The sequence below is a fragment of the Talpa europaea genome, assembly GCF_964194135.1.
Source record: "Talpa europaea genome assembly, chromosome: 7".
Taxonomy (NCBI): Eukaryota; Metazoa; Chordata; class Mammalia; order Eulipotyphla; family Talpidae; genus Talpa; species Talpa europaea.
The window spans coordinates 106,602,686-106,629,673 of record NC_140074.1 but is presented as its reverse complement, the minus strand read 5'-3'; the positions used below and the strand labels follow the sequence as shown (position 1 = coordinate 106,629,673).

Here is a 26,988-nt window from a genome sequence, read left to right as displayed (position 1 = left end):
CCAACTAAACAGAGAGAATAAGCAGAAGACCTTGCAGAATGAAAACCACTGGGGTTGTAAAAGTCCTCTCCCTCAGAAGAAGGGAAAAAAGAATCTTAGCCCTAACTTTCTCTAAAATTTAATGTAGCTCATAAGTGAAACAGCATGTCTTTCTGAATTTTCTACTTACACTTAATATTTACATGTGGTAAATACTTAACAGTAAAAAGGTGTACATCTGAAAATCCAAATTAACGCTTGGGTTAAATTTCTACCTATTTATACTTAGAGCACAGAAATCTGTGTTGAGGTTTAATACACACAATAACTTTTATATGCCTAATAGTGATACTTTATTAAAGAAAATCCTTTTAAAGGATTTCACAGGAAATTCTGGGGTTTGGGAAGCCCCCCAAGTTAATATTCTCCTACTTAAAGGCTGTGCTACTCACTGCTTTATGCTTGAGGGAGATGCATAATAACTTACCTGCATTGGCTTTAAGATCTTCAGGTGTCACCATGACAACAAATCGAATTGCACGTTCATTTCGAAACATCTCATAAGACCACCGACGGATAGACCGCATGCATTTCACTGCAGCAATGCCATTGTTGGCAATAAGAACCTGGGTGGTGGAAAATGGGGAAAAAGGAGAAAAGAAAGGCAATGATGGAGGAAAAGAGATGAGACGATTTGTTTTTTTCCTCTGAAAATGCCAGATTCTCAAACAGGAATTTGTATTGCTGGACTAGACAGTCAAGATGATCAAGGGGGGGTTTTAAATGTCTGCTAAAGCAAATACTTTAACATGTCCATGTACCGGCTAAAACTAACTCCTCTTTAACTTCATTTCTTGAAGGAAAAAAAAAAAATCACAATTACTGAAATCCTAAGTTTGTGGGTTATTCTACCATATCTACTACAGGGAAACAAAAGAAGACAGACTTCAGAGGGATGATGTATTCTCAAATAAGACACAGGGGGAAAATGAACAGTGTAATGTTATCAACTATTCTCTGTTGTAGGCACAGAACCCTGAACATGTATAATAATCCTGGCATCAACCCCATTCTCTCTGCAAAATGTTTAACTTCAAACACCTTAAAATAGTGGAAACTGGGCCTCATTGGTGGCGCAAGGGGTTAAGCACAGCACTATGAAGCTATCCACAGCCTCTACAACACGAGTTCGATCCCTGGCCGGCCAGGGAGCAACCCACATGGCAGACCTCTCCTGTCTCGCCTGCTGCTCCCTTCAGCAGTGTATTTCAGTCAGTCTACCTATTCTTCTCCCCACTCTGTCTCTGGTGAATCCTCTCACTCCCGCACCACTGGCCTGTACCCCAGTTCTTGTATGCATAAATAAATAAATTTAAAAAATAATAATAATGGAAACTGCCTTAGAATGACCACAAGAAAAAGAATGGAAGAATCAATGATCCTCAGACTTCTTTGTAAACAAACTTTTCATTTCCTTCCCTGTCTTGGAATTCTGCTCCTGAGGATACATAGGCTAAGAGACACATAGGCTAAGAGACACATAATCTATCTTTGCTGGGAAACTAATAGGACCCCACTGAAGCAATGTTTGTAGAACTGGGAATATAAGTACCCATCTCAAGCAAGTCACCCTCTGTTCTGACACAGTTTAGATCAAAGTGACAGAATAACTCATAACATTTCAAAACACCTATAATCTTTTTAAGTATTTCAGGTGGTATACTCCCTCTAAACATCTCAAATACTTGGTAGAAACCAGTAAGTCACAGTGTATCAAATTGTTTTAAGCCTGCTGTTCTGAAGCTGTCTCTACTCTCTTAGCTCTAAATCCAACACTATGACTTCTTATCTCTTCACCACCAGCTCACGAGCTAATAAATTTCTCACACCCTCTCTGATCAGTGTACCCTACCCTGGAAAACCAAAAGAACTTTTAAAAAGAACCTTGTGAGCACTGCTTCATCTTCTAAATTAGCCATGTCTAAATTGTCACTGGTAAATACATATTAGAGAAAATAGTGAAATTACTCAAGAGGATGCTAGGGAGACAGAAAGGATAATTTCACACAAAGAGGCAAAGTCTCTGAAAATGTAAATATCAGTTTTGAGCAATCTAGACATTTAAACTGGACATTAAATCTCATGTATTTTTGAAAAAATAATTTACAAGTTATAACTTACCTTCTCAATCACTTTATTCCCTCCAAAGCGAGTAACAAATTCTGCTGGAGAAGCTACAGTGAAATCTCTCTGTGAGTCTATTTTCTTGCGATCTCGACATTGCTTTACTAGATGCATGCCAGACATGCTGGACCTATGAAAATAGAGAAACCATGAAAGCCTACAGATAGGATTTCTTCACACCATCTCTCTCCCCTGGAGACCTGCTTTTCACTGCCATACTTATAATAATAGCACTTCAAAGTGCATGCTTGTGAAGACTACATATAAATACAAGAAAGAAAAGAATATGATCTTTGCTTGTGGAAATTTAAGAGAAAAGTAAGAATTCCTGAATAAAAGAAAATACTAAGATTTATCAGAAGATAGATGCCATCACAAAGAGAGGCAAAGATAACATGAAACAAGACAGTATAAAAAATAAACTCATGTATCGCAAAAAAGAGACTGTCAAAGCTTTAAAAACACAGCAAGACTGTTTCTAGATCACAATTCTGGCATGCAGATGACCTTCACCTCTGAATCTCTAGTTGCCATCTTTCTTATCAACTCTAAGTCCACATTCTAAACTACCTACAAAATGTTTGAACTGGGTAACCTACAGGTGTTTCAAAATTCAACAACACTAAAACAAAATTCTTTACAAGTCTGCAGAATATGCCATAGTTCATCAATTTTAAGAAGCCCCTTTTTTTACTTTTTAAGAACTTTAAAACTGGTATCTTATAATTAATGCTATGCCTTACATAAATGGCAGGTTTTTTTTTTTTTTGTCTTAGTGGTATATACAATAATGGTGCCTCTAGTAATCAATGTTTTAAATCAGATGAAATATAACAGTGTAGGCCTGAGTTTAAATTCCAGATCTGTTCACTTAATAGAACGATCTTTAGCAAATAATTTAACTTAGCTTAGCTTCAGTTTCCTCTTCGTAAAATATGCATAGTATTCAGTGTTCTAGCTATTTACCACCACCCACCCCCATGCCCATCTTACACACAGTTCAAGCCCACCTTTACATGCTCTGCTTTTTAACAATAGCGTTAAGACTGCATATTTTTGTCCAGTTCTATCAATGGCAAGTAAGGCAGAAGGATAAGAAAAAGGACTTTCCTCTTGTTTATCAGCTCTAATCAGCATTATTCCACAGTAACAGAGTTAAATTTCAGCCTGTGACATCTTTCGAAGTTCCTAGGAAGAGCTTTGATGCAAGCAGGTTTTGGCTCTGTGGCAGTCATGCTCACTTGTCTCTAAAGACTTGTCTCTAGACTATGTTGCCTACCCTGTCACTCACTCCATTGGCCAGGCCTAGGCCTCAGGATCTGGGAGCTAGCTATTCAAAGATTAGTCCAGGAGGTCTTAGCACCAGCCCCCAGGGGTAATGGCCAGAGCCCCTAGATTCTGGTAACACTGCTTCTTCCTTTTTGTTCCCCCAGCCCTATAGGTGCTGGCTGCTTCCTGTGGTTAGTATTAAATTCACATAAAAGCACCCTTTTTTTTGGTCCTTCTATTCATCTAATAATCAAGTGACCAGTTCTCACTGGTAAATGTCCTGTTTATATTGCCTAATACAGGTTCTCTTTCTCTGACTAGATCATGACCGATAGACCCTCTGAAAGGACTTTTTGAGGATTAAATGAGGTGGGTATAAATAAGATCCTTTATATAATCAATATGTATCAATCATAGGTCAGAAACAACTAAAATATACACACTTTTAAAAGAAACGTATAAATATAACAGAATTATGTAAACAGGGAAACGAAAAAACAATGAACATACGATAAAGGAAAATGTCATCTGGGCAACGGAATGCAGCGGGTGGGGGAGAAGAGAGCACATGGTCAGATGTATAGATGACAGCCAGTGACCTGCCTTTTAGGTGGTAGACTCTCAAATTATCTTTACATTATTTTAAAAAAATAAATCAATCAAATAAATAATCAAATAAATAGTGAATACATATGGACTAATTAGTCTGTCATAAACCAAGGATTGTGATTACATAATTCTATACACCTGAAGTTAAACATACAAATTTCACAGAGATCACTTTACAGTTATTTAGGGAAGGATTGAAGAGATATAGAAAATATAAACAGAATCAATAAGGAGCTACCTGAATATCACACAAGGAGGGGAGCAGTCTCTTTTGATAAAATAAGGGGGTTACAGGATTAATAGATTTAATCAGTGGTCTGGAGATAACAAAGGAGTACTTATTTGAGGATCACTTAAAAACAACGAGGTGAGGGGACTCCCCGGTGGCGCAGCCGTTGAGCGCTGGGTTGCGAAGCTGCCCGCGGCCTCTGTGCTCTCTGTGCTGCCGGTTCGATCCCCGGCTGCTTCCCGGCCACCGGAGGAGGGTCCCACATGGCGCGCAGACCTCTCCTGCCACCCGCTGCTCCCCTCAGCAGTGTACTTCGGTCCTTCTGCCTGTTCTGTTCCCCGCTCTGGCTCTGGTGAATTCTCTCACCCTCCCGCGCTTCTGACTGTACCCAGTGCATGAGGGAAGGGGAAGGGGAAGGGGAAGGGGAAGGGGAAGGGGAAGGGGAAGGGGAAGGGGAAGGGGAGGGGGAAGGGGAAGGGGAGGGGGAAGGGGAAGGGGAGGGGGAAGGGAAGGGAAGGAAGGAAGGAAGGAAGGAAGAAAGGAAGAAAGAAAGAAAACATGCCTCTATTAAAAAAAAAAAGCATTAAAAAAAAAAACAACAAGGAGCGAAAAGGAGGTCTAACTTTTAATGATCAAATCCTTCATATAGCCAAATTCAGAAATGAGGCACCATTCTTAAAACAAGGGATCAAATGCACAGCAAGACGAGGTCTCAAAATCTTCACCTCCCACCTACCTTTTCTCAGGAAGCGATTAAAGAATTTTCTTTCAAAAGATCAGAGTAAACCAAGAAAAGAGAGATAAGGGATGTGAAAACTGAAGTTCCAAAACAGAGTGAATGAATTTATAGATGATTGTTCAAATTGGAGAACTGGAGGACAGACTGACTGCTCCAAGAAGTCTGCCTCTTTCAGAAATACAGATTATCTGCTAGATCTAAACTCAGAAAAACAAAACTTTATGTGTATGTACATGTGGGTTGTTTTTTACATATGTGTGTATAAACATATGTGTATATATGTATATGTTTTTCCATACATAAGGCAGTGTTTTTATATTCACATAAAAAACAATCATTTTGATCATATATAATCTGTATCAGTTTCTTTTACTTATTTTTGCTTGAATTTTCTCCCAACGGGTGGGAGAGTTCAAGTGAGAAGAAAAAAGAAAGAATGGGTGTTCTAAAAACAATTTTTGTCACCTTGGTGTTTTTGTCTTTTGTTTTTGGCAAGCCCAGTTTAGTATTCAGGTAATTTCTTTTTTCAAAATGAAAACTCCAGATTGCAAAAAAAAGTAAACAAAGAAGATAATAGAGGAACCCCTAAAGACTGCTACCCAGCAAATCATTTGGGTCTTTATGTCGAGCCTCTGCTGGAGAGGAGCTTGGCTCACTTCCTCCTCAGCCTGATTCTAACAGCAGGAAAAAGATCCCTCAAAACTCCAGTGAGGTTGCCCACTGTCAGACACCAGGACAATGGCAGCAGACACCTTTTTTGTACCCAGATACACATTCTAAAAAAGCTTTTCGCAAAAACTACCCGCAACAGAATTCTACACACCTCTCAAAATTGGTATCGCCCTTTCTTCACAACTGTTGAACAGATTTCACTCTTTGGGAAAAAAAGTCAAATGCAGTGAGCAAATCTGGCACAGACTGGGATTCCTTAAGGAAACAATAGCACTACAAAATATGCACAGGGACACTTGTTCTCAATGCAGCTACAATATTGCACAGAGATTTAGGTATCTTTGACTCAAATTCTGAATGTAAAATAAAGGTTAGAAAATCTGGAGCAAGTTTGACTTTTTAGTCATTTTCTGTAAAAGACAGCTTCTTTTAGATAGCCCAAAAAATCATCAAATTTCTTGTAAATTCCAGGGCTTGGCTTTCAATGGCATTGCTGTTTTTAAATGTCTATATTGGCCAGATATGGCACCCTAAAACTTACCTTCGAAGCATGTAATATGTCATCTCCTTATTTTCTGCTGCAGAACTCTCCATTTCAAGATGGCAAAGGAAAGGAAGTGTTCTCTTCCGATTTGGGCCTTGTAAACACAAGTCGCAGTTTGTCCCCCTATTGCAGCTGCTTAAAACCCAGGAGGACAAGATATTCTGTGCTTTCTGCCTATGTCTTGGCCCTGCATCAGCAAGACTAGAGTATGCCTAATGCCTTCAAACTAATCTTTTTGCCTACTTTGTCCCCAATTTCAATTTTTCCCCGCTTTTCCTCCTTTTTCCACTGTGCCCCTATAGTTTGATCTTTCACAAAATTAGGTGATTTCCCAAAAAGACTAAAAGGAGAGGGGGAGAAATATAAAAACTTGTTAACTAGGAAGTAGATCACAGCTTTGTGTTAACTGCAGCAATCATGTGTCACCAAGGGTCACTTTCTTCTGACAGTCACCAAAGAGAACCTCCACAGCCTCACCTGACAGCCAGCAGGATGTGACATGGCAAAAAGAAAGTTTACAAGGACAGGAAAGCTAAGAAAATAATGTGGCCATGAAATCCAGAGCACCGTCTAAATAGGAAATTTCTGAAACCCAATTAAGACAAATACTGATTATCAGACTGCAAAGGGATAAAACAGGTAAGGCAGAAAGAAAACAAATGTCAATAGAGAGGATAAAACATACCATTAATAAGGAACCCTGAATCAAATGGGAAGCACAATTCTTATTTTCAGACCAAAGTAACGACACACACACACACACCCCACCTACATTTTTTACAGCAACAAAACCTTAAGAATTTATTTACCTAAACTTGAGGGTAAGAATGGAGCTGGTACAAATAGGATATAGAGATATAGATAAAACCCTTGAAAGGAAAGAGGTCCAGACAAATATCTGAGACACAAGGTCTAATCCAGTTTACAGAGAAGAAAAGTTCTGCCTGGGAAGGTTACTAGGACACATCTATTGCTATGAAAGCACATTTCCACACATTGACATAGTCTTTCTTAAGCTTTTAATTGTGTAGACACTCTCACTATCACTCACTTACAATAGGAGAAAAGTAGCTAACGCAATCTATAGAATCACAACTTCTGAGAGAAGTCCTCAGAAACAAGCTCATTCACCAAGGCCATACCTAACTTGATTCAAGCACCTCCAAATAATTCTTTCTCATCAAAATGCTACACAGAAAATAGTTAACAATCTGGTGCCAACCATATTTAGGATGTATTTACTGTTCAGAAAAACCCCCTTAAGCAATATACAAATGACCTGGAGCACAGATGGAAGACAAACCATAAAGCAGAAGATAAATGATTAAAGCAAACAAACCTGGATCTTACTACAATCAGGCAACCCAATCAGGCCATTCAACATGTAACAGTCATAACAAAAACTGGAAGTTCAGGGTTCTTTACAGAGTGTACCACTTTTCATCATCCTTTCCTAGGCTGAAGTCTGATAAAGTTAAGCAGGTTTACCTTTTCCCTTAAAGAACCAAGCTGACACTGAGAAGCCTCTTATCTTTATATCTCTTCAGAATGATATGTCTCAAAAGTAGACCACAGAGGCCTTTATTCAGAAGTTACAGTGACCACAGATACAGAAGTTCCATTTTACACACATCCAAGCGTCTCCAGATGTAGGTAATTTTCAAGAGAATCACTCTCTGCCTTTGTTATGTAAGTTCAATGATCAGAAAGCAGATAAAACACTGAGTATAGAATAAAGCAGGCTATTTTGCACTGAACTATCATAAAAGCTATACTAAACAGGTACACTCAGTAATCAAGCTTGTGCTTTTGTCCCCCAAAGGATCTTTCAAAAACAACCACACACTATCACAGCAGACCCAGATCCAAAAAACAAAGCCAGAGTTTCAAATCTTTCATGGATGCTACTCACAATCCTTCTGTAACATTAGAACATAAGAAATAAAAAGCCACAGTCCTTCCTCCAAATTCAAAACATCCCCATTTTAATCTCCCATGAATAGAGTGTCCAAGGTAGACACATACCTGGCACAAAATCCAACTAGAATCCCACACTGCTCCCAGCATTGTAACATGCCAGGCACCAAGGATGACGTAGCAGTTTATCCGGCAGACAGTGATGCATTAGCTGGCTTGATTGCAATGCAGTCTGAGTTACGCCGCAGCAGGCTGAGAGAGACTGTTTTACATTAGGGCTTTCCAAGCAGAGAAACCTTGGATCAACTTGTATCAACAGAGAACTCTTATTGAAAATCAACTGACTATATATTAAGAGGTTTAGCTGTGGACTCTTAAATTCTGTTCCACTGATCAGGTTATCCTTGCAGCGCACGGCCTTCATAACTATGGCTTTATAACAGGTTTTGAAATCAGGTAAAAGTCTATCAACTTTGCTCTCCTCTTGTCTATTCTGCATGTAAATTTCAAGACCAGATGGTCAAATTCTAGAAGAAAAAATCCTTAAGCCTTTTAATTTTGATATGGGCTGTGAATTTACAGATCACTTTAGGGAAAATTGCCATCTTGACAATACTGAAATCTCTAATCCCTGAACATAAACTGCCTCTCCATTTATTTAGATCTTTTTAAATTTTTCTCAAAAATGTTTTATTTTCAATGCACAAATTTTACACTTTTTGTTAAATTTATTCCTGTTTTGTTCCTGGTTTTCATTTTTTTAAACGCCATTGTGAATAATTCTTTTAATTTCATTTGTTGATTGTTCACTCTAGTTAGTATATAGAAATACAACTGATTTTGTATATTCACCTTATAGCATGTGACCTTGCTAAACTCATTAAAAATATTTTTAACAATTTTATACATGTTTTACCCATTTAAAAATTCAATAATTTTTAGTATATTCACATAGGTGTGAACCATTATCACAATCAATTTGTGATCATTTTCATGACCCCAAAAAGGAAACCAGTAGCAATCACTCCATTTCCCTCAAATTCTTCCCCAGTCCTAGGCTACTCTACTTTCTGGTTTTATAGAATTGCCTAATTTGAATATTTCTTATAAATGGAATGATATAATATGGTCTTTTGTGATAAGCTTCTTTCCATTAGCATAGCATCTTTAATGTTGTAGCATGTACTGACACTTTATTTCTTTTATTACCAAATAATATTCCATTGTATGGACATACCACATGTTGTTTGTCTAGTAATTAGTTCATGAATATTGCATTGTTTCCACGTTATGGCTATTATGAATAATGTTGCTATGGAAATTTATGGACAAGTTTTTTATGTAGTTATATGTTTTAATTTTTCATGGGTATATAACTATTATAGAAGTAGAATTGCTAGATCATAAAGACAAATGTTTAGCTTTATAAAAAAACTTCCAAATTATTTTTCATACATTCCCACAACAATGTACAAGTAATCCAATTTCTCCATTCTCATATTCCATTTGGTGTTGTCACTAGTTTTTATTTTAGGCACTATGAGAGATGTGCAGTAATATTTCATATAGTTTTATTTCCCCTGCAGCTAGTGATGTTAAACCTCTCCTCATTTGTCATCTGTATATCCACTGTAATGACATTATTTCTCTTTCCTATGAGAGTTCTATTTGATTCTTTGTTGTCATGCTTTACTACTTTAAATAGGTTTTCCTTTGTTTCTTTGAACATATTTAGAATAGCAGCTTCAAAGACTTTGCTAAATCTGCTATCCAGGGACACTTGGAGAGTTTCTATTGACTGTTTTTCCTAAAGGTGGGTGTCACACTTCCCTATTGCTTTATCTCGTGGGTTTTTGTTGAAAATTGAAAATTTATTGAAAATTGAAAGTTTTCAATTGAAATTGAAAATTTATTGTAGCAACTCTGAATTCTGAGTTCTTCTACCCATGAAGGTTGTAACTTGTTTCTTTCTTTCTTGGTTGAATGACTTGCCTGAGCTAAAATATGTCGTATCTTTCTCCTGCACAGCATGTAGCCACTGATGCCTCAAGTCATTTTATGCTTAAATTTGCCTTCTAAGGAGTTATCTCAAAGCCTGCATAGCTTAGATGTCAGCAAATGATTAGACAGGGGTTATACTCAAACACCTGAAGCTAGCAGGCCATGTACTCTCTTCATTTGTGTGTGTCGGGGGAGAGGGGACAGGGAAATACATTCAATGTTCAGGACATTTTTAAGCCTGATCTGCCTTATAGTTTCTGTTGAGCCTTATCATGTCCCCTGTGTGTGTGCACAGCCTTGGCTACCATGTTTGCCCCAATCACATACAACTTCAGTTTAGTAGAGCCATTGGCTTAGTCTGCCCCTCTTGTCCACTGTCAATATGGTCACTGGTACGGGCATCATTCACCACACAAATAAGTAGTCTCCCTTCAACCACAATATCAAAACTGCCAGTCCTCATGGTCTACCCATTTGACAAAACCTCCACACCAATTAAGCTGAGTGAAAGTAATGGGAACAGACATAGGCAAGAGGTCACAGACTCCCAATGTAGTTGCTGAATTTCAGCAGTTTTTCAAACTGCTGTTTTCTGCCTTTTCATTGATTTCAAGAGAGCTAAAATGATCTTGTCAAGTTTTAAAATTGCTTTCTGGGCTAAAAATCTGTTGATCTCTTCACTCAGCCACACCTGGAAGTCCCATCTGTTTTACTTACTTTGAAATACAACTCACACAATAAAGTGCAAAAATCTAAATTATTCATTCAATTAACTTTACATAAGTATACAGCCATGTAGTCAACCACTCAATTAAGATACAGACTATTTCCAGAGTCTCAGAAGGCGCCCTTCTTAGTCAATATCCTTACCTATGAAAACACTATTCTGATTTCTATCACTATAAATTAGTTTTGCCCATTCAGGAACTTCATATATAAAGTGTCATACTGTATGTACTTGATCAATATTATGCCTATGAAATTCATTCATGCTGTGACACAGCAGTAAATAGGTAGTTATTACTTCTATGTATATATAGTATTGCACTATATATAGTATTGCACTATATTACTGCTGTGTATATATAGTATCGTAAATTATGGTTAACATCCCATAATTTACATATCAATAGACATTTGGGTTGTTTATGAATTTTGACTACACCTGTTCTTATACTTGGTTTTTGGTAGACATAAGCACTCACTTCTTTTGGGTAAACACCCAGGTGTGACCCTGATGATATTACTTGCTTATGGAGCATGTGTACGCTTACTTGCTGGTGACGGACAACGCATATGTTGAAGAGACACTGCTGGCTATCTGGGATCCTGTGTAGGCCTGTGGGGAACAAGATTTCAAAACAACAAATACGTCTAGAGAGGTGTAGTCCAAAGGCATTTTACCAGGCAATAAGCAGGGTCTCTGGCACCAGAGGGCACACACAGTTCTTAAAATTGATGGTATTTATATTTGATATGACACTGATAAGAGATGTGCTTATGTGTACAAAGAAAAGAACAACAAAGTGACTCCTGGGGCAAAACCAAACAAAACTTGTTCCCATGGAAATGACACATGGTTCCTGCCAAATTCACAGCAAACGTCCTGCTAAGGCCAATGAACACAGAATCTGTGTGATGCTATACCCCTCCAGCATTTAAATTTATTTAAAGTAAATAAATAAGCGTGGATTTAAAAAAGGAGACAACGCCAAACAGTTTTCTAAAGTGACTGTGCCAATTTACTTTCCTACCAGCCGTTTCTTTTTTTTTTTTTTAAACATTTTTTTTTTTAATAGAGGCATGTTTTATTTATTTGCTTGTTTGTTTGTTTGTTTATACATGCACTGGGTACAGTCAGAAGCGCGGGAGGGTGAGAGAATTCACCAGAGCCAGAGCGGGGAGCAGAGCAGGCAGAAGGACCGAAGCACACTGCTGAGGGGAGCAGCGGGCGGCAGGAGAGGTCTGCGCGCCATGCGGGACCCTCCTCCGGTGGCCGGGGAGCAGCCGGGGATCGAACCAGCGCGGCAGAGGCCGCGGGCAGCTTCGCAACCCAGCGCTCAACCGCTGCGCCACCGGGGAAGCCCCCTACCAGCCGTTTCTGTGGTCTACATCCTTGCTACCACTAGATAGTGTCAGTCTTTTCATTTTAGTTGTTTTGGCTGGGATGGTCTTTATTCAACCCCTAAATCATACAGAGTGTTGTAAACCAACATTACTTCAATAAAAATAATACAACTAAAAAAAGAAGAAAAAACTATCAAAATAGACCACATGTTTACCAGAAGGTATTAACAAATTGCAGAGATCTGAAATCACATAGAATCTGAAACCTAAAGAATAAAGACCTCCAGCAATCACTGAGAATGAAAGAGAATTCCAGGTAGAAGGACAAGGAAAACAATTGGCACACTCCAGGGGCTGAAAGGCCAGTAAGACTGAAGCACTGTCAGGGAATGGAAGTTGACAGAGGTCAGATTAATCATTCAGGGCCTCATGAGCCAAGTTAAGAATTTAGTATCTTAAAGATAGAGCTTCCATATGATCCAGCAATTCCACTCCTAGGTATTTACCCAAAGGATACAGAAACATTAATTCCAAAGAGCACCTGCACCCCTATGTTTATAGCAGCACAATTTACGATAGCTAACCTTTGGAAACAACCCAAATGCCCAAAAATAGATGACTGGATCAAGAAGATATGGTATGTATACACAATGGAATATTACTCAGCATTCAAAAAAGATAAACACATGCAGTTTGCAGCAACATAGATGGAGCTGGAAGGGATCATGCTCAGCGAAATAAGCCAGAAAGAAAAAGAAAAATACCAGATAGTCTCACTCATAACAGGAATCTAGAAAACCTAAATAAGGGACCAGGAAAAAGAATAACTATAAGAAAGAAAAAATCAAAATCAACAAACTATGAACAAGAGACACACTTTGGGGGGGGGCGCAGGAAAGGAGGGATTGGGGTCAAAATCAGGGGGTTGCAATTGTATGGGGAATATAAAAATTTTTTAAAAATTTAAAAAAAAAAGAATTTAGTATCTTACACTTATTTGGAGACAGAGAATCCAGTTAGATGACCACAGTAGAAGTTGAAGCAAGAGTTGCCACACTCTGGTTATGACTAAGTGAATGAATTTAAGTAATAAATACTGAAACTAGGAACAAGAGAATTAAAATAATAATTACCCATATTTCTGGCATGAATATAGTAGCTGGAGGAGATACTTAGTAAGATATGGAAGGTTACAGAGGATAAAATTTATGGAGAGAATTGGAGGATCAAGAAGTATTGGGTTTCACATAAACAGTTGAACAAATGGGACTCAAAAGATAGGTCTGCAGTAGTTATTATATATTTGGCAGTTATTGCCATATAAACAGTAGCAACGGGATAAGACTACATATGAAAAAAATATGTATCAAGTGCAAAGAAAAGAAGGTCCAGGACTAAGCAGCAGTAAATGATGGGAGGTTACATGAAAGAGGAAGAGCTTTCAAGGACATCAGAAAGAATACGAGGGAGGAAGAGGAAAGTCAGGAAAGGATGATTTTTTTAATAGAAAAGAGAAACCTGAGTTTTAAGAACAAACCTATACATATCTATTATGAGTCCTAGAAGAAAGAACTGAAAAGCATCCACTGGATGTAGCAATACAATAGTCATTAGTGATTTTAATAAGAGCAATTTCTTGGGCCTCCCCTGGTGGTGCAGCAATTGAGTGCTGGGCTGCGAAGCTGCCTGCAGCCTCTGCAGTGTCAGTTCCATCCCAGGCCGCAGCCAGGGAGGGTCCCACATGGCGCACAGACCTCTCTTGCCGCGCCCGCTGCTCCCCTCAGCAGTGTATTTCATCAGTCTGCCTGTTTTGTTTCCTGCTCTGGCTCTGGTGAATTCTCTCACCCTCCCGCACTTCTGACTGTACCCAGTGCTTATATAAATACATATTTAAAAAATAATAATAATAAGAGCAGTTTCTGTAGTATGATAGGGCAAAGGACAGAAGAGAGTAGTTTGAAGAATGAAAGGAAGATGAGGAAGTGGGACAGCACTTTTGAAAGTCTTGACCCTGAAGCAGGGCAGCGCTGATAGCAGTCCCAAGGGAATGTGGCTATCAAAGCAGGATTTTGTAAAGACAGGAGTTAACAGAGCACATTCAATTGCCAACAGGAATGATTTAGTAGAAAAATGAGATATTTAAAATATAAAGTAGAAGAGAATGACCCAAGGAGAGGATACTGAGAAGTCCTTGTAACAAAAAGGAAAAATGAGAATATAAGTACAAATAGGTTTAAGATTAGGTGTTAGAAGTCAGGCTTTCTATTCTACAGTTTCTATTGTCTCAATGAAATATGAGACAAAATTATGAACTGAAAGTGTGTCTAGAAGGGGAGAGAGACTGCTGGTTTAATGATAATGAGAAAGTATGAAATTATTGCTGTGAAAAATGGAAAGCAAATTACAAGAAGAGAAAAACAAAATAAGAGGAAGAACAAGAAAAGCTGTTTCACAGCACAGGCAACATTTGAGAAGGACCTTAAAGAGTGAATGGAATTTCAATGGTCAGTGAACGGGCATCCAAAGGAAAACACAAGAGGAGAGGGGGCAGTGAGCAGCGGAACAGAATGAGCAAAGGGTGCAGATATGGAAAGTATAAGCAAGTCAGGAGTCAACTGGTGCAGCTGGTGCAACTGGAATAAGGAAAAGAGGGAAAGAACACTGAGTACATGGGTAGAGACAAGACTAGAAAAATCAGTGTGGGCAGACTGTGGAGGGACTTGAATACCATGCCTGAATGCCATGCCTTGACTAAGTAGGTAAATTAACATAATCTTGTTCAGCCTGTATCCTCTTCTATAAAAAAATAAATACAATACCTACCATACAGGACAGACGGTTGTTTGGTCATACAAGATAAATATTGAAACACTTAGCAGTGCCTGACTCACAATAAATGCTCAAGAAATTAGGGTAAAGGTAAGAGTTATTATCTTGGGCTTTACTCTGAAAGCAGAGAGGAGACATTGCAGGTTTTTTTTCCTTTAACAGATCTGAAATGAGAGACTAGTGCCAGAGAACATAGCTAAAAGTTCATTGCAACAGATGAGGCTAGAAATAATGAGAAAAAAAGTTCACTGCAACAGACAAGGCTAGAAATGTCACAGACACTGGAAAAATGTGAGAAGGGAAAATGTAGAGAGGACACCATACAATTATTAGCATTTAATCGGTCAGAATGTCCTGGAACCCAAATCTTATATTCCAAGGACGCTTAAGTTATCTTTCATTGATGATCTTCTATAAGTCCTCCTAGCTAATAAAGTCTCAGTTCATGACTATCATTAATTTTACTAGGGAGGAGGTTATATTTTCACTTATAATGAATTACTAAATTGGCATTTTCATATAAAAGTGTAACTGTTGGGCCTCCCATGGTGGTGCAGCAGTTGAGCGCTGGACTGAGAGGCTGCCCAAAGCCTCTGCAGCGCCTGTTCATTCCCCAGCCGCCGGCGAGGGTCCCACCAAAAAAAAAAAAAAAAAAAAAGTGTAACTGTTGGGACACAGAGTGCTCAGAAAAACAGCAGGTATTAAACCATGGTTATTACAGTAACTTCATTTTCATTTCAATAAACAGTGCTACCTACATGCCAGTACCGGAGAAAGTCAAGAGAGTCAAATGGCATGAAATGGGCCCATTTTTACACGAATAGATCAAGGCCAAAACCTCTTTAACTCTCTTTTGCTAAAAATCTACCCTTTTTAAAAAATCCATTTAAGGATCTCCCCGCAGCCTCTGCAGTGCCGGTTCGTTCCCCGGGGCCTCCAGGCGAGGGTCCCACATGGCTCGCAGACCTCTCCTGCCGCCCGCTGCTCCCCTCAGCAGTGTCCTTCGGTCCTTCTGCCTGCTCTGCTCTCCCCTCTGGCTCTGGTGAATTCTCTCACCCTCCCGCACTTCTGACTGTACCCAGTGCTTGTATAAATAAATAAATAAATAAATAAATAAATAAATAAATAAATAAATAAATAAATAAATAAATCTTTTTTAAAAATCCATTTAAAACTTTTTTGATCCTACCATAACCTCACGTAACTTTTGTATTTTCTTTCCTGCTATTGACTTACTAAAAGTAGTGATCCCATTTACTAGCACATTAAAAAAAATTAAATACCTAGGAGTAAACTAAACAAAGGAGGTAAAGCATCTGTACAATGAAAACTAGAAGACATTATTAAAAGACACACACACACACGCACACACACACACACATCAGAAAGATATTCCCTGCTCATGGATTGGATGAATAGCCATCCTTCCCAAAGCAATATACAGATTCAATCTAATTCCTATCAAGGTTTCAATGACATTCTTCAAAAAAATAGAACAAACATTACTGGAAGTTTTGTGGAACCACAAAAGACCCTGAATAGCCAAAGTAATCCCAACAAAAAAAGAACAATGTTGTCACGCTCCCAGACTTCAAACTATACTACAAAACAATAATCAAAACAGTATGGTACTGGAATAAAATCCCACAGAATCCAATAAAATAGAATTGACAGCACAACAATAAATGAACATATATATGAAGAGTTAATCTATGACAAAGGAGCCAAGAGTAAACATTAGAGAAAGGCATCTATTCAACAAATGGTGTTGGGAAAACTGGATAGTCACATGCAAAAGAATGAAACTAGATCACCATCTCACACCTTATACAAAAATTAACTTAAAATGGATTAAAGTCTTGGATGTAAAACTCAAAACCATAAACTACATGAAGAAAACATAGGTAAAACACTCCATGCCAGTGGCTTCAGTGATGTCTTTCTCTAACAGCAAGAAAACCAAAAGAGAAAATAAACAAATGGGACTACATCATACTAAAAAGTTTGTGCACAGTGAAAGAAATTATCATTAAACCAAAAGGAGACACCATACTGAATTGGAGAAAATATTTGTATACCGTACAACAGACAAGGAGCTGATATCAAAGACCTTATTCAACTCAATAAAAGTAAAACGACCCAATCAAAAAATGGGCAGAAGAACTAAATAAACACTTCTCCAAAGAAAACAAACAGGTACACGAAAAAATGCTCAATATCAGGGAAATGCAAATCAAAACCACAAGGAGATACCACTTCACACCAGTGAGAATGGCACGTATCAAAATGACCAGAAACAACAAATGCTGGTAAGGATGTGGAGAAAAATTACACCACTGGTAGAAATGTAGACTGGTCCTGCTCCTATGGAAAGCAGTGTGGAGGTTTCTCAAAAGACTGAAAGTGGATATGCCATACAGCCCAGCAATTCCCCTCCTAGGTATCCACCCAAAGTATACAAAAACACTAATTCAAAAGAAAACCTGGACTCTTACATTTATTGAAGCACAATTTACAACAGCCAAGATATGGAAACAATCTAAGGGCCCCAAAACAGATGAGTGGGTATATATACACAATGGAATACCAATGTGGTATATATATGCAATGGAACACCACTCAGCAATCAAAAAAGACAAACTTACACCATTTGCAGCAACATAAATGGAGCTGGAAAGGATTATGCTAAGCAAAATAAGCCAGAAAGAGAAAGATAAATATAGGATGGTATGGTTTCACTTATATGTGGAATATAGGCAAACCATAGAGTCAGACAAACTTTAAAACTGATACTTGAAAGTTGACCATAAATTTATGGCTTTGGCGGGAAAGGGGGAGAGAGAAAGAAATGGGGGGTTGTGGAGGAGAGCACAATGGATTATGGTGGAGGGCTATGGGTGCTTTGGTGGTGGGAGTGCTGTGACTACACTGGGGGAGGGACATCCCATACTGTCAAAACACTAGCAAGAATATAAAACAATGGTACTTCAATAAAATAAAATAGGGTTGTCAAATAAAATACAGAATGCCCATTTAAAACAAATACCTTTTTATATAAGTATGTCTCATACACTATTGCATTTACACTAAAAAATTACTGTTTGTCTGAAATCCAAAACTGATTGGTCAGCCTGTATCTTTATTTGCTAAATCTGATAATTCCAGATAAATGTACTAACTATGCTTATGGAAAATGCTAATATTAGGAAAAGCTGAGTGAAGAATACACAGGAACTCTGTACTATTTCTGCAACTCTTCTATATAACTAAAATATTTTTAATAAAAAGCTAAAAAAGTTAAGTTTCAAAGATTAATGACATGAGAGTGTGCTCTTATATGAAAAAAAGCATGAAACGTTGTATATTCATTATATTACCTATGTATATATATTTTTAATGAAACTTGCTTATGGGGTACAAACACTGAAATATAGCAAATACTAACAGTAGTTATCACTGGCAGATTGTATTCTAGACTGTTTATTTCTTTATACTGTTTTGATTTCCAACTCTTCTATAATAAACATACATCCAAGAATTTAAAAAATCTAAGTAGTAAATGCAAACTTCACTTGCAAATTAACTTGAAAATTTGTTAATTAAAGAAAAAGAATATGGGGGCTTCCCCAGTGGCGCAGCGGTTGAGCGCTGGGTTGCGAAGCTGCCCGCGGCCTCTGCAGCGCCGCTTCAATCCCCGGCTGCTCCCTGGCCACCGGAGGAGGGTCCCACATGGCGCGCAGACCTCTCCTGCCGCCCGCTGCTCCCCTCAGCAGTGTACTTCGGTCCTTCTGCCTGCTCTGCTCCCCGCTCTGGCTCTGGTGAATTCTCTCACCCTCCCGCGCTTCTGACTGTACCCGGTGCTTGTATAAATAAATAAAATAAATCTTAAAAAAAAAAAATTCACTTAAAAAAAAAAAAGAAAAAAAAAAGAAAAAGAATATGTATGCATTGTATTAGAATAAAAATAATAAACATAATCAAGCAGCTACCCTGAGGTCTATTTCAAGATTCATTAATTTCATTTTCACTAGTAGCTAAATGTATAGAATAAACTTGCAGACTACACACTACTTCTCAATACAGGGGAACAGACAGCTCCTGTTTTCTGATTGGAAAGGAGTGGGTGGGGATAGAAAGAGGAAACTATTGCCCTTCGTAAAAGAGCACCATGTTGAAGATTTCATAATGACTTACTCTGTCTACTCACTTCAGAAGCACCATGGCAACTGGGAACCTAAGAATATCATGGAAGATGCACTGAGAGTAAAGAGTGCAGAGAGCTGTTGAGGGGAAGAGAGAAAGTTCAGAGAAGCTAAATGAGAAGTGCTAAGAAAGCCCAAACATAAGAATACTCTTACAGGCCCATCTACAAGCGAAGCCAAAGACAAACTGAACCAGAGCCAGATTCCTTATCTCCTATGTTAAAGCTTGAGAGAAGTGATGCAAAAGACAGGAGGGAAAAGTGACAATTACTGTCCTGTCAACAACAGCTAATTCTCAACAGTATGTTTGCTGTAATCAAAAAGTCTTTCAATTCAAAATTCCCAAGTTTTAAGCCCTAATATGAAATGACTTAAAGACATATCTCTAGTGAGAAAATTGTATCTCACCAAAGGACTGCTTGATAATAAATGATATATCATACCAGCATAGCACATTTTATTTTTCCAAAAGTTGTTAGTTATTATTTAACTTTACTTCCATCACTAGATTTAAATTATCATTTCAAACTCAGGAGTTTAAAGTGGAAGACTAAAAAAAAAAAAAAAAAAGTTTCTTTCCAGGTCAAATACATATATAAAGCGAAAAAGCTCTGTCCTTCATAACTTTTGATCAAACCATACTGTATCTTATTATATTCCTTTTCATTGTAAGATTCATTACAATATCATCATTAGCGCAAAACCAAATTGTGCACTACAAAATGTGTGGAAGGGTAAATTACCCTTTTCCTTCCATTTCTCTCTATACCACCAAGCTATCTCGGGCAGTCACGTATTTGCAAATCTCATTCTAAACAAGTCACTAGTCACTATTATAAAAAAAAAAAAAGGAAGATGTGCAGATAAATACAATAGATTAAAACAGTTAAGGGATATAAAACACGTGTGGTTTGGGATTGCATACTATTTGGATGAACCAGCATTTTGGAGTCTACTGAAAAAACTTTGTTATAATGTATATATTACATGATGAAAGTTGACTGAAATAAAAAAGTAGAAAATTTTGACCAAAAAAAGCAGATTATAAAAGTATATACAGTATGATCTCATTTCGGTATGAAAAAAATGACAGTGTATAAATACAGTACTCCTTGGTATCTCTAGGTATTGTTTCAAGGACCCTCACCCATCCCCCCTAAAATAAAATGGCATAGTTTTGCATATACCCTACACACATTCTCCTATATAATTTAAATCATCTCTAGATTATTTATAATATCTAATACAACAGAAATGCTACATAAATAGTAGTCATTCTGCATTTTTTAGGGAATAATTACAAGGAAAAAAAGTACATGTTAAAGCCATTCTAGCAGTCTAATTGCTTAATAGCATATATTTTCAATCCACAGTTGGTTGAATCCACAGTACAGAACCAGGACCAACTGGATGCATGGGCAGTGAATATACAAGGCTTCCTATTTGCTTTTTTGCATTTTGTTTTTAATTTTCTTTACTGCTTCTTTAATAAAGCATTGTTTTAAAAATACTTTTTCTAAAATCTATCCCTTTTTAATAAGGTTAACATTTAATTCGAGAAAAACTGCTCAAAGAGAACACAAATCTATCACACCCAGGGTTCCAGTTTAGTGCAGTGGCAAGAGTATGAGCTTACATACACAATTAGCTGTGGATCTTTGGCAGGTTATTTAACCTGTGTCTCAGCTCCCCACTCGTAAATTATGGGTAATAGTACATTACTAACCTCATGGGATTGTTATGAAGATTAAGTATGGTACTCCACATGAGGCACAGCACAGTATCCAGCATAGAGTAAAGCATTTAATAATGTTATCCCATTATTACTCTATTTTTCTAATTAGTCCTGAGAAAACACAACTGTCATTTCTAACAAATAATGTGAAAACCAGGATAGCGTGTAGTAGCAATGGGTCGGCCCTATCTCTCACTACTCTTGCCCCCTAAACTTCGTTTTTGACCTAGAAGTTGAAAGACACACCCATTCATTCAGAATCTCACCTTAAATCACCATTATTTCCTGTGGATGAAGGTCTATGTGGCTCTATAAGTTTTTCAAAAGTCTAGGACAATGAAATCTGTGTGGTATTTAGAAACTAATCCCAAACTCCATATATTACCTGATTGCATTCCATGAAAGAAACTTTGGCATCCTGAAAGAAACTTTGCAAATTATTAATAATAACAAAATAGCTCCAAAATGCTCTTTCATAATTATAAAATAATTACAAAGTAGCTTCAAACATTTGGGTCAAACTCTTAAAGTGCCATTAATCTCATATAAAAGTCTAAGTTTTCTAAGATATTGGTAAAGAACTTTTCTTTCTAGACCAAAAGGATATTAACTCATCTCCAAGGAGCCCTTCCTGGGTTACCTTACCCATTTTCTCCTTCCACAGTAATAACTATTGCTATACCCAGCTAGTGAACATCTTATGCAGATTTATATCTATATATATAACAAACAACAACAATTAAAGATTGTTCTCAAATGAAATTGCTAAAATGTTTCCTAAGCATAAAACATTGACCATTTGTTATTTTGAGCATATATTTTAAGAAATTTAAGAGAAAAATCGATGGAATTTCACATGCCATAACAAAAATTAGGATTCAAAAAAAGGTTTCAAGAAATCACACTACTCTAAAACACTCAATTGTGGGTCTAACCTGTTTCCAAGTGAACTTCACCAGGAATTCGGCATACTAGCTGACAAAACTGGTTACAATCTTTGGTTGACAGTGGGGTGATCTGGACTTCCACTGCATTTTTAAGAATGCAGAATAATCTGATCTCAAATGGCATCCCACTTGAGAGCAAAGAAAATGTCAGTATTCGTACACCTTAATGGCTTGATTATAATATGCCATCGAATCATACATTGGTTATCAAATTTAAGATGCCAACATTCACTCTTTAATGGCCTTTCTTTTCAAATATTTGATAAATATTAATAATTAGATTGAGAAATATAACAGCTTAGCTAATATATCACCCCCTAGCTGATGTTATATAAAAACAAAAAGTCAAAGCACAGTTGTTTACAATAAGGCTTATATATTCCCACCAATTATAACCACCGTTTCAGGGTGTTATTTCCAAACTTTTGTTATTTCAAGCTTCATAAAACTTAGAAACTGACACATCCAATATTTCATTGGTACTCTAGAAAATATGAGATTCATGTCATCTCCAGGACCAGAGAAATCTATTTCTTATTCCTGCCTAAGTCACACCCACCATACTTTCCATTTAGCACCTAAAACCAATATTGGTGGCAGATGTGTAACAGAATTCTATTACCAAACGAATTTGACTCAATTTGAATTACCACCAAGGACACCATATCCACAAGTGACTTAAGAATGGATCAACAGGGCCTCCCCAGTGGCGCAGCGGTTGAGCGCTGGGTTGCGAAGCTGCCTGCAGCCTCTGCAGCGCCGGTTCGATCCCCGGCTGCTCCCCGGCCACCAGAGGAGGGTCCCACATGGTGCGCAGACCTCTCCTGCCGCCCGCTGCTCCCCTCAGCAGTGTATTTCATCAGTCTGCCTGCTCTGCTCCCCGCTCTGGCTCTGGTGAATTCTCTCACCCTCCCGCGCTTCCGACTGTACCCAGTGCTTGAATGAATGAATGAATGAATGAATGAATAAATAAATAAATAAACAAACAAACAAACAAACAAATAAATAAATAAAAGAATGGATCAACAGGGGTCTCCCTGGTGGCGCAAGGGTGTTAAGCACCACACTATGAAGCAATTCGCAGCCTCTGCAGCATGAGTTGGATCCCCGGCCAGCCAGGGGGCAACCCACTTGGCACAGCAGACCTCTCCTGTCTTGCCCACTGCTCCCCTCAGCAGTGTATTTCAGTCAGTTTGCCTATTCTATTCCCTGCTCTGTCTCTGGTAAATCCTCTCACCTTCCTTATCTCTGGCCTGTATCCCGGCTCTTGGATGCATAAATAAATAAATCTTCAAAAAAAAAAAAAAAAAGGAATGTATCAACAGAGAACCTTTCCCCTATTTTAGAACATTAGATAGCTGAGAAGCAAGCAGGACCTGGCACTGTCCCTTCCCAGGCTGCTGATGACACTTCAATCCATGACTTCTTCACAAGCTCCAGGCATGAGTTTTGCAACAGTAAGGCATGCAAAGAAATTCTCGGGCACTCACACCATCCACCACAGTCATTCTTTGCAATAAGAGCCACCAACTTTGAGAATGACTTGACGACGACAAACTGCCTTGTAGCAATCACCACTTAAGTTTTCTATAATGGTATTTTTCTTACTACTGCCAAATTCACCATTTTCTAATCCAAGGAATGAATATTAAGTTTCACATGCTCTCAAATTGTACAAATTTCTAAAGATGTTGTGTTTAAATTCAAATTTAATCCAGTCTTTCTCAACAGGAGCACTGTGACAATTTACCATCATCGGTCCTCTGTCCTCTAAATCCTAGTCTGACCCCACACATTTACATTTCCCACTTACAAATAACCTTGAAGAGGAATATACCACCACCAGGACCTGCCAGCAGGTCAAGCAGTAAATGAACTATAAAGAAACATGTTTACATAAAAATGAATACCTGATTCCTTTTCCCTGCCACTAAATACTGCCCTCTATTCCCCTTTTTAACCCAGAGATGAAACATAATATTTTGCTTATTAACTCCTTAAAATCAACTATATCTGAACTAGTTACATAATTAAGATACTTGTATGGTCAGCAAAGTAGAGTAGAAAGTTACTGGAATGGAATCAGGCATCTGACTTTAAAGTAAAACATAATTAAGTAGCTTTATTCTTTTCTTTCAACTTTCACATAGCCAAATGGGTTAACTGCTGACATTCTCTTTCAGAGAGGACCCCAAAGCCACAAGTATAACCATAAGAGAGGACAGTGACATTCAGTAAGACCCAGCATAGATTTTACTACAGAGTTTGTACCTTGAGTGTATAAAAAGGAGCTGAATTATGTTATGACCCATTAACAAAAGAAACATGAAGATAATAACAGAAGCAGTAGCCACCCCAACTGATGTTTATCTAGTCTAGACCTATAATCTTAATCCTGACTATACATTATCCAGATGATCCCAGCTTTAAAAAAAGGGGCCAGCTCCAAATCAAGCAAATATATCAGAAATCTGTAGGGACAGGGCTCATTTCTTAAAGCTTTCCAAGTGATTCTGAGGTACAGAGAAAACCAGGAGTCCAGAGCCTTCAATGCAAGAAATGCAAAGTAAATAAACAGAGAAATGTGTTTCTAGAGAAAAAGGAGAGCTCTATACCAAACCCTTGATTCTAGTACAGTCCTTTACTGAGGACTAGTGCTGCCAGAAATAAAATATATATTTCTCACAAGACGCAGTTCAAAGAAAGATTATTACAAATTTGCCCACCCCTGCACAAGTCCTATCAATCACCAAGATAGTTACGACAATGTTAGTCAGAGGAGGACAGACACCGAAATTCCTCAACTCTGCTTTCCCTAAAATAACTCATATGTAGGAAGAACAAGAAAAACAGAGAGGAATATTCAGGAAAAGTGCAAAGTGGGTTCCTGGATCCAATTCCAACAACTGTGTGAATGGGTCTCCCCAAACAAACAAGTAGTTCTTGCACACTGTCAGGGTGTCTGAGAATTCAGCTCAATTCTGACACTATTAATAGAGAGAGCATCGGATTCCACACAAGGGCTCAGTCTCCAAGACCACCCTCTACTTCAGGATTGAGTCACAAGCCCAGACTACCTGTGCTTCTGACCAACCGGCTGCAGACTGGAAGTTCCGATGACAACCCTCTCCGACTTCAGGTGCCTGTCCCAAGTCCAGCTTGATTCTATGCTTCTGCCCATAGAGCTATAAATCAGAGGTTAGCAGGACACCCTCCTCAGGTTGCATTAATAATGTTAGAAAGGCACACGGAACTCAGGAAATCTGTTTTACTCACTAGATCACCAACTTATTACAAAGGATATAACTCAGGAACAGCCAGATGGAAGAAGTGCATAGGATACAGTACAAGGAAAAGACACAGAGCTTCTATGTCTTCTCCAGGCTCACCAACTCCCCAAATCTCCATGTGTTCACCAAGCTAGGCGCTCTCTGAAACCCTTTTCTTGGGGGTCTATGGAGGCTTTATTACACAGGTATAACTCATTAACTCACTGGCCTTCGGCAATTGAACTCAACCTCACGCCCTTCGCCCCCCCCCCTTCAAAAGGAACACCGAGTTGGTTCCCCTGGCAACCAGCTACTATCCTAAAGTATTTCTCCAAGTCACTTGATTAACATAACAAAAGTCACATATATCACGCTCTACACAGAAAATTCCAAGGTTTTGGGAGCTGTGAATCAAGAACTGTGTGTACAAAAAATATATTTTGGTCACCTGAATGATCAAAATATATGTATTTCCTATAAATCACAGTATCACAAAAAGACGTTTTGAAATCTTGCACTACTGGCAAAATACATTATTTCTTATCAAAGCTTTAAGTCCAGTGATATAGCAAAAGGCGAAGCAATCTTGGCTAAAATTATTTTTGCTCTTTTCAGAACAAAATCAGTGAAGCCAATAGGACAGGTTAAATAAATAAAACATTACACTTGTCTCTCTTACCTCATGTGTGAGGCCAAGCAGCCATCAGGTAGGCTAGGGAGCCCCAAGTCAGAGAGTGTATCTGAGCCAACAGAAGCTGGTGACAGAGAGCCCTCCTTCTCCTCCAGTAGGTCTAGCTTCACCAGGTTGCTGATCTCATCCTCTGAGTTGTCTTCAGACACAGAGCCAATTATGAATCGGGAGTGCTGGTTCAGCTCCAGAGGCTTAGCCAAGGGGGATGGTTCACCCATTATTCCTTCAAAATGAACTCTCACAGCTATTGAGAGAATAAAGAGTAAGTGAAAAAGGAGCAAGGTATTGGATAATAACCTGCACCTGAGGACAGCCACAGGCTATACACCTAATATACCTCAGCTGGCCCTGAAGCAAAGTGGTTTGAGAACTCATTTCCTTAGTTACTCTATTTCAGGGCCTTTGTTTTTGACACAGGAAGAAAATCCCTATCAATGTAACTATTCCTATAAAAATTAAAACCAGTTCCCCTTTTCCTCAAAGAAATCTCTCAAAAAAAAAACATAATCATTCATAATCTCTCCAATAATTTAGTGATGTTGAAGAGACAATTATGATTAAGGGAGAAACCTTTGCAGTAGGTGAAAGTGGCTTGTTTTGTTACTGCAATTTCAGTATTAGTACCGGAGGGAATGAAGGGTAAGGATTTAGGGAGGGTGGTGGTTGTTTGCAATTTGCTAGTGATTGCACTTGGTGTTTAGAATAAACTACAAAACTATCATCTGGCTCCAAACTATACTGTGAGAATGTATACTATGAACTTTACATAAGTGCATACCTTTAAAGCAATCTCCAGGTGGTATTTTTTAACTAAAATTTTTTTTGTTTTACTTGTGAATTTTTTCTTAGATTACATCTTTTTAAAAATCTACCCCAGGGCCTCCCCGGTGGCGCAGCGGTTGAGCGCTGGGTTGCGAAGCTGCCCGCGGCCTCTGCGGCACCGGTTCGATCCTCGGCTGCTCCCCGGCCACCAGAGGAGGGTCCTACATGGCGCGCAGACCTCTCCTGCCGCCCGCTGCTCCCCTCAGCAGTGTACTTCGGTCCTTCTGCCTGCTCTGCTCCCCACTCTGGCTCTGGTAAATTCTCTCACCCTCCCACGCTTCTG

General features: G+C 38.4%; 1 protein-coding gene across 1 annotated transcript in view; it reads right to left on the bottom strand.

The window, feature by feature from the left end:
- Window positions 1-26,988, bottom strand: part of ACACA (acetyl-CoA carboxylase alpha) — a gene marked incomplete at both ends in the record, with an annotated part of 253,999 nt that overhangs the window by 168,911 nt on the left and 58,100 nt on the right. The window contains 4 exons of the mRNA XM_084237949.1: window positions 467-605; window positions 2,161-2,293; window positions 6,223-6,360; window positions 25,872-26,127. Coding sequence (XP_084094075.1) covers window positions 467-605; window positions 2,161-2,293; window positions 6,223-6,360; window positions 25,872-26,127 — 666 coding nt within the window. The remainder of the gene's footprint in view (window positions 1-466; window positions 606-2,160; window positions 2,294-6,222; window positions 6,361-25,871; window positions 26,128-26,988) is intronic.